The following is a 15716-nucleotide window of genomic DNA, read 5'->3' as shown; positions in this document are numbered from 1 at the left end:
TTATATGCTATATAAGGTATATATTTCCATTGTCCCGTTTTGTTTTGGTTTGACAAAACAAGCATATTAAGAATTTAGTCAATAAAAATTATTTTGTCATTTTTTACCCTTAACTCATTAAGATATTAATAAAAGTTTTTCGTTTAATAAACAATCATAAAAGTTATTATGGAAAAAATAATTGTTTACACATTTAAATTTTAGAAACCTTGTAAATATTTTAGGACATCCAAAAAAGAAATAATAAATAAACAAAATGGGATGGAGAGAGTATCAAATATGGTAAGAATATAATATCTTTTAAGGGTTTTAGGATTTTGATTTTATTAGTTGAAAAATTAAACATAAGTTAATTTTTGATTGGTTATATTAATTTTTATTTGAATTTAAATTATATTAGATAAATTGATAAATTATATTATACACTAAATGAGGTATATATTAAATATTGTAAGAACATAATATCTTTAAAAATTTTAATTTTATTGGTTAAAAAAATAAAAATATTTTTATTTTTATCGGTTATGTTATAGCATCTTGCTGTCATTAGTTTTTATCTGTAAGAGCATAATATCTTACTATCATGGGTTGAGGACTGCAATACTATGATCCTGCAAGAGGGAACTGCAATGTTATATCATATTTATTCTATAACTCATTATATAATATAATTTATTATTTAATAAAATAGAAAATATAACTCATTATATTTATATATAATTATGATATAACACGATATATTAGTAAACCATATAACATGTTAAAAGATTTTTTTTAAATAATCATGAATTAATTATATGTTCATAAATTTAGCAAAAAGTAAAAAAAAAAAAAAAAAAAACGAAACATACCAAAATTATAAATAATTTTCTAAAATAATTTTTTTCGAAGAAAATAAAGAATATCTTATCAGAGCCAGGTTTCGATCCTGGGACCTGTGGGTTATGGGCCCACCACGCTTCCGCTGCGCCACTCTGATATCTATTTTAAACAATTGTTAATACATTAATAATTAAAAAATATTTATCTATAATATAAATACAAAAACATAATATGTAAAAATTAATTAAATCATCGTTTTAAGAAAATTTATTTATTATTTTTTAAAATATATTTTTTCTTTTTTGTAATATTCTTAGATTTTTAACAATATAAATTGTTTATAATATTATAAATTATAATAAAAAATTAATATATATATATATATATAAACTAAATTATATTTCATTGAAACATGTAAAAATCAATGAATTAAAATAACATGCAACAACACAAGCTTCCAAAAAACTGATGTACTTTAAAATATAAAGAATTAGTATTACTAATATAAATTCAAGGCCTTGTACTTTTTTTAATTATTATTTATAAACGTGACTAATTCTTTTGGAGTCTCAATGTCATTTGACCTAAGATTAAAAATGTATATTTTTATATTATACTTTTAAATTCATATATCTTTATAGTCTAATATTAATATGTAAAGTTACAAAACATGAAGGAAAAACCTTTGAATCGTTCATTTTTTTTAATAATCTAACATTTATTGTCAAAAGTATTCTAAAACTAATTTACACACATTGAGATTAAATTTAATTTTCGGGCAAATAAATACTATGGGTTTAATAATAATAGAATTATTTTCTACTGCATCTTTAAGGATTTTTTTCTTTAAGATTTGCATACAATGAATTTCCTAAAATTTAAAAACTAAGTTAGAATTAATGTTATTGAAAAAAAACCAACAATAAAAAAATACTAGGGTTTGTAAAAAGTAAAGAGCAAATCTCAAGTCATGTTCAGTTATTAGTTTGTTACTGTTGTTGGGAGTAGTTGTCATTGTTGTTCTTGTCTTAGCCATTAAAGGGTGAAAAACAGGTGAGAACTGTTTGACCTAATGAATTTGTTTTTATTTTCAAAGAAGAAATTGTTTTTAATTTTTGATTTTGATAAAAAACAACTCAAGAAACCAAAAATCCTCCATTTCCAAACACAAGAAAGCATAATTAGATAACAAAAAGAAAAAAAAAAAGAAATAACAATGAAAAAAACTCTTACCCAACAACAGCTTTGAAACACAGATAGAGAGAGACGTAAACCGAAGTCTTTTCCATCTCCCCGAAAACCCTCCAAAACTACAGACGTTCCCTCTTCTTCATTATCCATTCCTTTTTCTCTCTCTCTCCATAGATCCTCTACTAATTTTCACTTTAAATTCCCAATCTTTCTTGTACCATATCATTTGATTTTATTTTTTCATATAAAAGTTTGTTTTTCTTTTCTTATAAATCCAATTCAATTTGTAATTTTTTTTAAAAGAAATTTGTAATCTTTTGTCATAAAGGAAAATCTTGATTTTTTAAAAAATTTTTTTATATGGTTTTGTTTTTGGAAAAGCCTAAAGCTTAGCTGAGTTTTTGTTTAGATTTTTTATTAGAAACTAATTTCAATTTCAACTGTTTTTCTTTTTGCAAAACCCATGAAATTGATACAAGGGGTTTCGAGATTATAGTCCAGTGGTTTTGTTTTAATTGAATTAGGATTTTGTTTTGTGTTCTATTTTTATTTTTTTTAAGTAATTTATAAAAAACTGTTGAAGCAACATCGACAGGAATGGACAATCTTGTAACCTAAAATTTTTGCAACCAAGTCTCAGGCTGTTGCTTTTTCAATTAGGGTATTTTTGTTGGGGTTTAATTTTTTAGAGGAAACAGCCTGGTGTTATGCTTAAAGGAGAAATTGGAGAACCACAGATTATAGCGATTTGGGTTTTTGTAGCCTTTGTCTTTTGGGTTCTTGGGACTATTATGAGGAAGAGTAGTGATGGGCAGCAGCTGAAGAATACGCAAGGGCGAGCTAACAATGGGTTTTTACCAAGCTCGTTTCGGACGATCTCAAGCTACTTGAGGATTGTTTCGTCTGGGGCATCCACGGTGGCTAGGTCTGCTGCCTCTGTTGCTCAATCTATTGTGGATAGAGATGATGATGGCAACAATGATAAGGTAAAGTAGCGAAATTTTATGTTTGGAATTTCATTTTTCTTCGGAAGAGACTAAAAATTTCTATTTTGGGATGTATAAATTGGTGTCTTGGATAGTTCACATGTGTATTTCAGTTTATTTCTGGTATGCATATATGTGTCTGAGTGAGTGAGTGTTAATGTTGATTTAGTTGAAAAGTGTAGAGCCTTATGGCTGGTTGTCTATTTTTCTTTCTTCTTTTTTTTTTTTTAAATTTTTTTTAAAATTTTTTGGTGCTTATATGATATAATGTAAATTTTAGGCTGCTACCCTAAATTTTGTTGTATAAACTGTGGGATTAGCAATTAAGCTTGAATAGAAGTCTGAGGTTTTTTCAAAGTTTCGAATGTCTATTTCAGCATTTCTGGTTTTTCTATGGTAAACGGGTGTTTTAGCTGGAAATTGTTTCATCCTTGTTAATTAGGGGAAAATTCTATCGAGCGGTTTTGTTTTGAGTGTGAATGCCAATTTATCAGGAATTTTCTTGTTTCTTTTTCTAAAACTTTCTATCCATTCTATGATGTTGGTTTTGCGTGTTTTCCACATATGAATAATTTTACTTAGAGATTATAATACATGAGGGGCTTAGATGTCAATTGTGATACGGATCTGTTTATTGGGGTTGACAATATTTCAGTTTAAGATTTTGTTTATATTGATCATTAGTGTATCATTGTTCACTTTTATTTTAGTGTGTAAAAGGCATGATTGGTTTCTTTGGTTCATCTGATTTGGTTCCAATCAACTTTACAAAAATTAAAACTGTAATTTTATGTCTTACAAACTGGAATTTTTGTAGGCATCCATCCTATTGTAAGATGTTTCTTGCTATTACCAGGAACAGTCATTTTGCTTGAGATTATTAAAGAAATGAAGAAAAGTTGGTTTAGCTTCAAGTCTGAAGTAGAGAGTCATTTCGGTGCAAATGCTAAGCAAAATATGACAATTATAGTTTTGCCTTATTTTCATATGTTGATAATTGGTTGAAGATACTCAAGAGGGTTTTGTGTGTTGTATATGTGTTGACAATTAATTTATCTTGCATCTGCATCTCTGTGTCTTTATTGTTTCCTTTTTCCCCTTTTTTTCTTCATAGGTGGCTTCGATCACATTTATACTTCTATAGGAGTTTTTGGGTTGACAAAAACAGGCATTAGTTATAGTAAGGAGTGACAAATAAAGAGGGTTATGGTGTTTATGGTTTCTGGAAACATCTGATAATGAAACATAATCTTATATGTTCTTTGTTTTTAAGTCTAATTCGTGGTTGAGAAATTATTTGCGGTTTGTGGAGTCTGTGACTAATTTGAAGCCTCCTTCACAACAAAAACTTCATAGAATTACTGCTGGCAATGAGAGTTATGGGTTTTGATTTGTCTTCATTTCTCAGTCTCGCTGTCTAGTTCTGATTCTCTAATCTTTAGGAGGTTATTGAGCGATAAGGGTAATGTAGTCTATGCATAATAAAGTGAATTTAATTGCTATGGCCCTAGCTATAATGCCCTCCCTATTTCCTTTTAAAATAAACTCCTAAATAAGGTTTGGAGGATGAATCCTGATTACATTGCACCTTTTATTCTCTGCTAGATCCCTTCCATGCTTGCAAAAAGTGGAGTCTTCCACTTTCTCCAGTTGATGATTAACTGATACATGATTGATTTATATTCTGTCTGGAGTTTACTTTATTAACATCTGTGAGTGCAAATGGTTCTTAATCATGCTCCATTTCTTCTTTTTGCAGGTCCAATGGGCTGGGTTTGACGAGTTAGAAGATGAGGATGGTGTAATTCGGAGGGTTCTCCTATTGGGTTATCCGTCTGGTTTCCAGGTTTGGGATGTCGAGGAAGCAGATAATGTTCGTGACCTTGTTTCTAGACATGATGGCCCTGTTTCCTTCATGCAAATGCTGCCAAAACCAATAACATCAATGCAATCAGTCGACAAATTTGCAGACAGCCGACCTATTCTGGTAGTTTTTACTGATGGGACCCTTTCTGGAGGTACTAGTGTTCAAGATGGATTAGCTACTCCTTACAATGGGAACATACCTGAACACCATGATTTTGGTAATGGTAGTTTTGTGCCAACTGTTGTTCGGTTTTATTCCCTGAAGTCTCAATCCTATGTACACATGCTGAAGTTCAGATCAGTTGTTTATTCTGTGAGGTGCAGCTCTCGAATTGTAGCTATTTCTCAAGCAGCTCAGGTTGTTGGCTGATTCTAATTTTTTTTCTGATATGTTATAATTTTGTGTTATAATGTGCAATAATTTGGTTTGCTGCTGCAGATACACTGTTTTGATGCCACAACATTGGAGAGGGAATATACTATTCTTACAAATCCTATAGGCATGGGTCATCCCGGTTCTGGAGGCATAGGTTATGGACCTCTTGCAGTTGGTCCCAGGTGGCTAGCTTATAGTGGAAGTCCGGTTGTAGCCTCCAGTACTGGACGTGTTAGCCCGCAACATCTAACATCTTCTGCAAGTTTTTCTGGTTTCAATTCAAATGGGAGTTTGGTTGCGCATTATGCAAAAGAATCAAGCAAGCAACTTGCTGCTGGAATTGTGACTCTAGGGGACATGGGATATAAGAAGTTGTCCAGGTATTGCTCAGAGCTTCTACCTGATAACCACGGTTCCCTTCAATTTGGGGGTCCTGGCTGGAAAGGCAATGGTACTACTAATGGCCATTTGCCAGATGCAGATAACGTGGGAATGGTACATGGCTTCTCCTTTTGTTTATTTATGTATTTCTTTTTCTGTCTTCTAACTTTGTTTTAGGGAAGGCCAGAAGGCAAAGTTTCTTTTTTACTGATGTTGCTAAAGGCCATCAATTTTAGTTAGCTTTGATGGACTTATATCAGTTGATGAGTGGGTGTAGACGATTGTGGTTATCTAATGAAAAATTATTATATCTAGCCTCACCATTATAATCTGGTGAAAATTTATTTTGTTCAACTCTTTACATGGATGATAATCAGTAGCTGCAAGGTGTGAATTTTTGCCTTGGGTTTTAGGAAGTAATTATGCATAAATCATGCTGTCATCCACTGTGTCAGTTCTGTGTTCTTCCTTTCTTAAATGGTCCTTTTTTTTCCTTTTGTGCTTACTTTTTGTATTTTTTTTTCTTGATCAGGTTGTTGTCAGGGATATTGTTGGTAAACTTGTTATTGCCCAATTTAGAGCGCACAAGAGTCCTATTTCAGCATTGTGCTTTGATCCTAGTGGGACCCTTCTAGTTACTGCCTCAGTTCATGGTCATAACATAAATGTTTTCAGAATAATGCCTGGACTCCAGGGAAGTTCTTCAGCAGGTGATGCTGGTGCATCCTATGTACATCTTTACAGGCTGCAGCGTGGATTTACCAATGCAGTAAGAGCAGCATTGTTTTTGAATTTTTTGTTCTGCAGGAGTACATACCATCATTAGTGTTTAATGCCATTTTTTTGTGCTTTCTGGACTTATATTTTCAGGTTATACAGGACATCAGTTTCAGTGATGACAGCAATTGGATTATGATAAGTTCCTCTCGGGGGACAAGCCATTTATTTGCTATTAATCCATTTGGAGGATCAGTGAACTTTCAGTCTTCAGATGCTAGTTACACCAGTAGAAATAGTGGATTAGGTGTAATGAGCAAGTCAGCTGTTTGTTGGCCTCCTAGTTTAGGTCTACAAATGCATAATCAACAGAACTTTTGTGCTTCTGGTCCTCCAGTTACACTGTCTGTTGTCGGCAGAATAAGGAATGGGCACAATGGTTGGAGAGGTACGGTTAGTGCTGCAGCGTCTGCAGCAGGCAGACTGGGTTCCCTTTCAGGAGCTATTGCTTCGTCTTTTCACAGCTGCAAAGGCAACAATGAATTATATGTGGATGGCACCACTTTGAAGACAAAGTACCACCTTCTTGTTTTCTCACCCTCCGGTTCAATGATACAGTATGTATTACGAATATCAGCTGGCGTAGATTTGACAACTGCTGTGCCTGGATTAGGTATAGGCACTGCTTATGAACCAGTTCCAGAAAATGATGGAAGGTTAGTAGTGGAGGCAATTCAGAAGTGGAATATTTGTCAGAAACAAAACCGAAGAGACCGAGAGGATAATGTTGACATATATGGAGAAAATGGTAATTTAGATAACAATAAGAGATATACTGAAGGCAAAAAAAAGGGAAATAGTGTTCATCCTGAAGGTACAGGTAATGCTACAAAAGCGAAAATCAGTCTTGAGGAAAAGCATCACTTGTACATTTCTGAAGCTGAGCTACAAATGCATCAAGCTCATATCCCATTATGGGCAAAGCCTGAGGTATTTTTGTCTTATGCAGGATATCAAAGTGCTAATAAAAAATCATGCTTGTTTACTTGTTTGCGTGACTTACTTTTTTTGTTATTGTCAATTGCCTTCCAGATATATTTTCAATTGATGGTGACAGAGGGGATAAAAATGGATGAAGAAAATACAGTGCTAGGGGAAATTGAGGTAGAAAGGATTCCAGCTCGTACGATTGAAGCAAGGTCAAAGGATTTAGTTCCAGTTTTTGACTATCTTCGACATGCAAGGTGTGCTGAAGTTTTCTGAGTACATTTTGCCTTTCTGATTACTTGAATTTAAGTCTTAACTGATGTCTTACTGAAATATTTAAAATGTTGCAATTCACATTTTGGAAGACATGCTCATAACAATAACAAAATAACCTTAGATGCCAAATTTATATTTCTATTGTCCGTTTTGTGGTCGAACAAATCCAATGCCTTGAAAGAATCTTAAATTGGTCTTTGATAAAATTGAAAATTATGTATCGAGAATTTAAGAGCTAAACTTTTAGTTCTGAATAATGTAAATGCTGAAATTTCTATACTGCTGAGTTGTTTTGAAGTCCACAAATTTAGCATATTCGGTTCAAATTTTAACTCAACTGGAGCTTTAGTATATGAGCTTATTGAACAAAAAAAAAAAAAAAAAAGCATTGAAATTTTAATTTGAACTGTTGAATGACATTATCAAGTACCACTTTACCAAACTAACAGAAAAGGCTAAGTGCAGATTTTTTTTTTTTTTTTTTAAATTTAAGTGCTAAATATAGGTTATCAAATATCATCTTGGTTTACCGGTATTTGGGGTAATTGTTTTGATTACGAGGATTTTTTAGATTTAAGAATTCTGAGCGATGTGAGCAAATATGAAAATTATGTTGATAATCCTGAATTTATCTGTATGTACACAGGGTTCCTGCCTTAGATGGTAATATCAATGGGCATCTACAGCATCAAAGGTCTGTGTTGACTGAAAATGGCAAGCATTCACGTAGGAGTAGCTCTGGCTCTCTTGATTCCATGACCGACTCTGGTGCTGTAACTGCTGAACTTCAGAATGTGGTTGAAGAAACTGGGTGGTATGGTCATAGGAAGCCGGTAGAAGCTATGGGCTTTGTAAATAGTAGGGACAGCCCCAAAACAAACACATGGCTTGAGAATGTAAATAACACAGAGAGCTTAAGAACAGGAGCTCAACTCAAGTTTGTAAATAGTAACAATGGAGGCCCAAAAGCCGAGAATCATTTTGAAGATGAGGGCGATGAGTTTGATTAGAGGTAATTTTTAGTTTATTACTAAGGTGCCTGGAACTGAATAGCTCGGGCAGGGTATGTGTGAATTTGCAAGGTCGGACACTAAAATGATCGATAATTTCTTTCATTCAGGTGTGCAGTTATTCTTTTATTCTGGTGGAGGGTTCATTAACCATGTTAATATTTGTGGATGGAATTGTAGACTGAATGAGAGGCACAGAGGCTCAACTGCGAAGCGGAAATGTGGATACTAAGTAAGTATGCTGGGTTCCGGTCTTCTGTTGACGATGTAAATAATAGTCGTATAATGGCAAATAATCAGTTGTAATATGTAAATATATACACCATATAGCATTAACTTAAATAACTCTTTGTCACCTTTTTCTTATTCTATTTATTCTAAATATGATATGTTACAATTCTTGGCAAGTTAAAACAATTTCCCAATATGATATGATGGAAGGATGGATTGGTTATTCATGTTTCAGGGTCTGCTGATCTTTCAGTTCTCAGCTTCAGTCATAATCTATATCTGTCGTGTATATAAATGTAGGTGAGCTGTAAACAAGCCAAGCTGAGTTCTATTGAGCGTGATTAATAAGGTCGACAAGCAAGCTCGTTAGGTTTTATGTTGGTAGATTTTATTTAATGATTCAAATGATAATTAGTATTTGTAGAATATGTTAATTTAGGTAGACAGCAACTTGAAGTACAATATATTCTTTATGCCTAATTATTGAAGAAAATAATTTTAAGCAATGTCTATGAAGCCTATCATCAGCATTTTCAGAGGATAATACACCAAAATTGACAAGGTTGCATCCATTTTTAATATAAAATTCAATAAAATTGAAACATAAATTTTTTCATATGCTAAAAATTTTTATATCAAATAAGTTTTAGAAGTGTGAATTCTAACAATTTTGAGTAAGAATACATGAAAATCCAAATTTAAATACCCTAGCTCTTCACACCCTTTAAAAAGGGTACACAGATACTAATCAGATTAGATTGATTGAATAATGCCTGCCCTACAAGTATAATGCTTTTATTTCTGGGGACAAAAATATAGTAAAAGTCTAAAAGACAAAATCTAGTCCTTCAATTTCTGTCAACAAGTCATTACTGTTACGCATGACAAATACTTTTCTCACTGCAAATTTTACCTTCCTGTCTTTGCACTCAAAAGACCAAAAGTCCTGAACCAACCCTATTGAGAATGACAAGAAGAAGAAGAAGAGTCATTTTCCATTTAGAAGCCCTGTACAATCAGTCTCCAAAAATCCTTGTATGCCTCATATAAATATTAAACTTCATGTGTAGGCAAAGCTAAGTAACACCAAACTACGTATACTTCTCCAAATTTCAAATATGTAAAATATTTTTTAATTTTATAGAACTCTCTTCTCAACTTCCCTCCTTCTTTACCAAGCCAAAATCCCTAAAAGAAACAACCATAAAAACAAAACATAACTACACCTTTCTCTCTTCTTAGTCCTGTGTCACTTTCTCTTTAACAACCCTGTTTTGTTCCTTTTTATATTTCTCTCTAATAAATTAAACACCATGAGTTGATTTTTTCTTCTTGAATATATATATATATATATATATATATACAAAACGTCTGAATCTAGCCCAATTACTAAGCAAGTTTAGGTAACTGATAGCTACCTTAAACTCCAATCATATCCTTCCTTTTACAGCATATCTCCATATGGGTTCTTGCAATTCTACTCACCTTCTTCTTTGAGCGATTCCCTAATAAAATAATCAAAAACCAAGAACCAAACAGTACCCACCAAGAAAATAAACAAGAACAACTCAATAATTTCTCTATAGCTAGGGAAGCTATAGCTAGCAGCAAGTAGTTCTTGGTTTCTTGTTTTAGCTCTGGTTGGTTCTTGGTTTCTTTCTGCATAAAAATAAAAATGCAACTTCATATATCGCCTAGCTTGAGGCATGTCACAGTTTTGCCTGGTAAAGGTGTTAGAGAATTTATCAAAGTGAAAGTTGGAGGTAAAAGAGTTTCGTATCGGATGCTTTTCTATTCTCTTCTTTTCTTCACGTTCCTTCTCCGGTTTGTTTTTGTCTTGTCTACTGTTGACACCATTGATGGTGAAAGCAAGTGCTCTTCTCTTGGTACGTATAATATATTCTTACATTTCTTCTTTTTTGTTTTGTTTTAGTTCTCTTTAATTTCTCCACATTTTACCAGTGTTTTTAATTAATGAATTAATAATAGAATTCAAATATAATAATCAAGAAGACGCCGCAAAAATTATTAAAATTTATGAAATTTCTGTATAAGGTGAAATTAAACTCGACTGTTTAAGTTTTTAAATTGATAAATATTTGTTGTCTTAATTATTTATTATTAGTACATTAATTATGATTAAGGATTACCAAAATTAATGTGTTGTTGCTTAGATTTTTTGTTTCAGGATTATTTGTATTTTAATCTTCTAGTTTCAGAGTTCAAATAGCAAATATTAGTGTTTAAGTGAACGAAAACAAAGCTGTAAACATACTAAGTAAGTGCATAATAAGGTTAATCACAAGAGTTAAAACATCTCATTAAGTTTAATTAATTAAGTAATTAATTATTATTTCCGTTCTACCTCGAAAAGACTGTTTGCCTCCTTAGCATATTATATACAGTTAGATGATTATTCAATGGCTGTTTGACACCTTATTTCTAATAATTAACTAAATTGAAACTTAACTCTATTACATAATACATGTCACATTTGAAATTTCACGTCATTTATGAAAATTATTAAATTTGTCTAAATTGCAATAAATTATTGAATAAATTCATTATATTACCTTTAATTTAATATACTAATTTTCTAAAAAAACCATTAAATTAAAATAATAATTATTGATCATTACAAAGAGTAAACATGGAAAATAATATTTATTACTTTTTAAAAACATGAATGTGATAAATATTTTATAATAAACTATTTTTTCAAATGTAACAAGTATTATAGAATAAAGGTAGAACATTCAACTAGTTTAACCAAATTGAATTATTGCAAATCGGATAAATTTACTTTTTAGTTTCCTATGAGTTCGGAAAAAATTTAAGAACCAATTTGATTTTTTTTTAAAAAAAAAAAATCAAACTAAATTGAATTAATCGAATCGAATTGGTTGAATGGAAATTACCTATAATTAACCGGTCCTAATGATTAGATTGCTTAGTTAGTTTGCAATAGTACAAGTTGGACTGACATATCTCACCCACCTACAGATTTGTTGTGCAGACGTTTGGTACAAAAAAAAAAAAAAAAAAAAAAAACTAATTAACATGTGAAAAATTAAGAAATTAACGGTTAATTAAACCATTTCATTCGCTTGTGGTCGGTGCATGACCATTCTTGGGAGCCTCAGCCTCCCAACTAACGTTGATAAAACCATTACAACTGCAATTTTTATTTATTTATTTATATTTTACCCAATAATGAAATTATATATAAATTTAAGTTATTAATTAATTAATGTTTTGTTGTTTATTTGATTATTAAAGAAATTGATTTATCTTTTAATTTAATGATATAGGGTGCTTGGGTAAAAGACTAGGGCCAAGGATATTAGGAAGAAGGATTGACTCTGTAATTATCTCTAAACCTCTGAATGTTTAATTAATTAAGATATTTATTATTATTATTATTCTAATGAATTTTGCTTTACGGTTAATTAATTTGATTAATTAATAGTTTATGGTGTGCAATTAAAGGTCCCTGATGTAATGTATCAAGTATTACAAGAACCCCTTGGCCAAGATGATTTAAAAGGAAGAAATGATATTCCTCAAACATTGGAGGAATTTATGGAAGAAGTGAAAGAAACCAAACTAGATGCAAAATCATTTGCTCTCAAGCTCAGGGAAATGGTATCAATTTTTTTTTTCTTCTGTTGCTTTTTTTTTTTTTTTTTTAATCAAATTTTATATAATTCGGTTTCTTTATTCTATCAAATATCAGATACCCACTTTAGAAGTAAAGGTCTATAACTAGAACAAATGAATTATGATAGAGTAATATCAAACTTAATGGTATTAGAAAATTTGGTCAATCGGAAAAGAGAGTTTGGTCAATCGGAAGTATATTTTTCAGGTGACATTACTTGAACAAAGGACTAGAACAGCCAAAATTCAAGAATATTTATATAGGCATGTAGCATCAAGTAGCATACCAAAACAGCTACACTGCCTTGCTCTAAGGCTAGCAAATGAGCACTCCACCAATGCAGCTGCCCGGCTCCAGCTTCCGACGCCGGAGCTCGTTCCAGCCCTCGTCGATAACTCCTATTTCCACTTTGTCCTTGCCTCGGATAATGTGCTTGCTGCCTCCGTTGTTGCCAAATCACTTGTTAAAAATGCATTACGGCCCCAAAAATTTGTACTACACATAGTAACGGATAGAAAAACTTACTCGCCTATGCAAGCTTGGTTCTCACTACACCCTTTATCACCTGCAATAATTGAAGTGAAGGCATTGCATCATTTTGACTGGTTTACTAAAGGTAAAGTCCCTGTTTTAGAAGCAATGGAGAAAGATCAGAGGGTGAGATCACAATTTAGAGGAGGCTCATCTGCAATTGTGGCAAATAATACTGAAAAACCTCATGTTATTGCTGCCAAGCTACAAGCACTTAGCCCCAAGTACAATTCAGTGATGAACCACATTCGAATCCACCTTCCTGAGGTGAGATTAATCAAATGAATAAATCTGTAATTACTTGCATTTGGACTTGACAGGTAACTTAAAGTTTTCGTTTCTGGGTGTTGTTTTTTTATAATTTGCAGTTGTTTCCAAGTTTAAACAAGGTGGTATTTCTAGATGATGACATAGTGGTGCAGACTGATCTTTCGCCTCTTTGGGACATTGACATGAATGGAAAGGTTAATGGAGCAGTAGAAACTTGCAGAGGAGAAGATAAGTTTGTTATGTCAAAGAAATTTAAGAGTTATTTGAACTTCTCTCATCCTTTAATAGCTGAGAGTTTCAATCCCAATGAGTGTGCATGGGCATATGGTATGAACATTTTTGATTTAGAGGCTTGGAGGAAGACCAATATAAGCCTCACATACCACTCTTGGCTTGAACAGGTAATCGCTAATCGCCATTTCATGAATGCAATTTGAGAATAATTACTGATGATCTTAATTTTGTTTTTGATTTTTTGGTTGCAGAACTTGAAATCAGACCTCAGCTTGTGGCAGCTAGGAACATTACCACCAGGGCTAATTGCATTCCATGGTCATGTACATGTTATTGATCCATTCTGGCATATGCTAGGCCTGGGATACCAAGAAAATACAAGTTTGGCAGATGCAGAAAGTGCTGGTGTCATTCATTTTAATGGCAGAGCAAAGCCTTGGCTAGATATTGCATTCCCCCAACTAAGGCCATTGTGGACTAAGTACATCAATTTCTCTGATAAGTTCATTAACAGTTGTCATATTAGGGCATCTTAACATGAATTTTGAGATGAAAAATGTTGGAGCCTCAGGCTATTAATGATAAAAAAAGAAAGAAATCTTTATATGTTTGTATATGAGGTGAAAGTAAAGGAAAAAAAGAAAAAGAAAGAGAGGAGAAGAGAGTTCTTCATAATTCAAAGGCTTTCTTTACATAATGTATAAATATAACACAGCCTCAAGCATTTTTTTGTTTTGGGTTCTTTTTTATTCTTTTGGAACTCTTCTTCTATGGTTGAAAGACCAGCCTTCTTTACACACTGTGTTTTCTTTCTTTCTAAATGATGATAAGAATGAGTTTTTCCAACATTAGCTGTATTCATATGCATTTTTCAGCATTAACTGGTATAGAGCAACTACATTATTCAACTAGGCAATTAATCAAAAGACAAGATTCTCAAAACACTCTTAATTCATATACAAAGACAAACAAACATGTACATGAATCAAGATTAATATCCCAATTTACTTTTTTCCAGTTACATTTGAAACCAAATCTTTCAAAAACTTAGCAGATTTTGTAATAGGAGAATTGATAGCCATCAAGTTATACAACACATTTTCAACTTCACCAATTGAAGGCCTTGTCTTGAACCTTGAAACTACTTTCATTTCTCCATTTTCTTCTTCAACAAGAACTATCCATCTTTCACCACTCACTACTCCATCTCTCACACACTTAAAAACCACTCCTTTCCTTTTGCTCAAAATTCCCCTAACCTCCAATCCCAAAAATGAATATATAACATCAAAAGACTCAACAAATCCACTCAACTCACCAAGATCATTCTCCTCTTCAAAACCCCATTTGGGGTTGAGTATGACTACTGGCTTTGGGTATAAATTATCAGTAATGGTTTCGATAGCTGCTAATTGTGAAGTCTCTGGTGCTAAAAACACTGCTATCTCAATAGAACCCAAAAGTCTACTATCACCATTTATAACTGAAGATATTTCAACATTTTCAACATTATTTGATGAATTTGATTGAAATATTTCAGTTGCAATGTTTTTCAATGTAGGATTTGGCCAAAGAATTAAAATCTTGACAATAGAACCTTTTCTTTTGATGGGTAAGTCCCTAAAAACATCAAGGGCAAGTTGGGATAGGGAATTTGGCGAGTCATCAATGACAGGGATTTCAACTTGGAATCTTGGCTGTTTCAGTTTCTTCAGTTTGCCAGCTAGTTTAGGGTTATTTAGGGGCTTCTGTAGGGTTTTTGAGAGACAGGTCTTGGCTTGTAGAATTGCTTCTTCTTTGGACGAAGGTGGAGCGATAGTGGAGGAAGATAAAGAAGAAAGCAAGATGGACACAGAAGAAACTTTGGGCCTGTTACGGTGATTATTTGAGGGGAAGAAGGTCAGATTTTTGTGTTGCACAAATGAAGTTGAAAGATTTGTATTTTTAAAAGAATGAATATGAAATTTGAGAAGATTGGAAGCCATGAAAATGGTTTTAACAGGATAAGAGGAGGATATAACTAAGAAGAAGATGGCAACAGAAGCTTTAACGCAGATAAGATATCAGTTGCAGAGTTACAGACAGCCCCATAATATTGACTTTTGGCTGGCCCACCCATTACTCTTTACTGCTTGTTTTTCACTCATCTTTCTTACCCATGGTCCCTCTAAATATAA

General features: G+C 32.4%; 3 protein-coding genes and 1 non-coding gene across 4 annotated transcripts; 2 read left to right on the top strand and 2 right to left on the bottom strand.

Moving 5' to 3' along the window:
* Positions 1-907: 907 nt before the first annotated feature.
* TRNAM-CAU (transfer RNA methionine (anticodon CAU)) lies at positions 908-979 on the bottom strand. Its single transcript has one exon. It is a non-coding gene; the product is annotated as a tRNA-Met (tRNA).
* A 963-nt stretch (positions 980-1942) lies between these two features.
* G18F (autophagy 18 F-like protein) lies at positions 1943-9009 on the top strand. Its single transcript, XM_012215338.4, has 8 exons — positions 1943-2999; positions 4759-5223; positions 5305-5736; positions 6155-6391; positions 6493-7329; positions 7432-7583; positions 8249-8614; positions 8723-9009. The coding sequence occupies exons 1-7, from the start codon at positions 2721-2723 to the stop codon at positions 8610-8612; spliced, it is 2766 nt and encodes a 921-aa protein (XP_012070728.1). The 5' UTR covers positions 1943-2720; the 3' UTR covers positions 8613-8614; positions 8723-9009.
* Positions 9010-10300: 1291 nt separating this feature from the next.
* On the top strand, positions 10301-14299 carry GAUT12 (galacturonosyltransferase 12). Its single transcript, XM_012215337.4, has 6 exons — positions 10301-10729; positions 12155-12207; positions 12333-12488; positions 12712-13302; positions 13404-13706; positions 13791-14299. Exons 1-6 carry the CDS (start codon positions 10519-10521, stop codon positions 14073-14075), a joined length of 1599 nt encoding a protein of 532 aa, XP_012070727.1. The 5' UTR covers positions 10301-10518; the 3' UTR covers positions 14076-14299.
* A 173-nt stretch (positions 14300-14472) lies between these two features.
* On the bottom strand, positions 14473-15605 carry LOC105632875 (plant/protein (DUF1995)). The gene has a single exon (XM_012215335.4). It carries the CDS (start codon positions 15522-15524, stop codon positions 14544-14546), a length of 981 nt encoding a protein of 326 aa, XP_012070725.1. The 5' UTR covers positions 15525-15605; the 3' UTR covers positions 14473-14543.
* Positions 15606-15716: the final 111 nt, after the last annotated feature.

This window comes from Jatropha curcas, chromosome 7 (assembly GCF_041381405.1).
Source record: "Jatropha curcas cultivar XTBG-Jc1 chromosome 7, XTBG_Jcur_1.0, whole genome shotgun sequence".
NCBI lineage: Eukaryota > Viridiplantae > Streptophyta > Magnoliopsida > Malpighiales > Euphorbiaceae > Jatropha > Jatropha curcas.
Note: the sequence above shows the minus strand (reverse complement) of the source record. Positions and strands in the feature narration are given on the sequence as shown.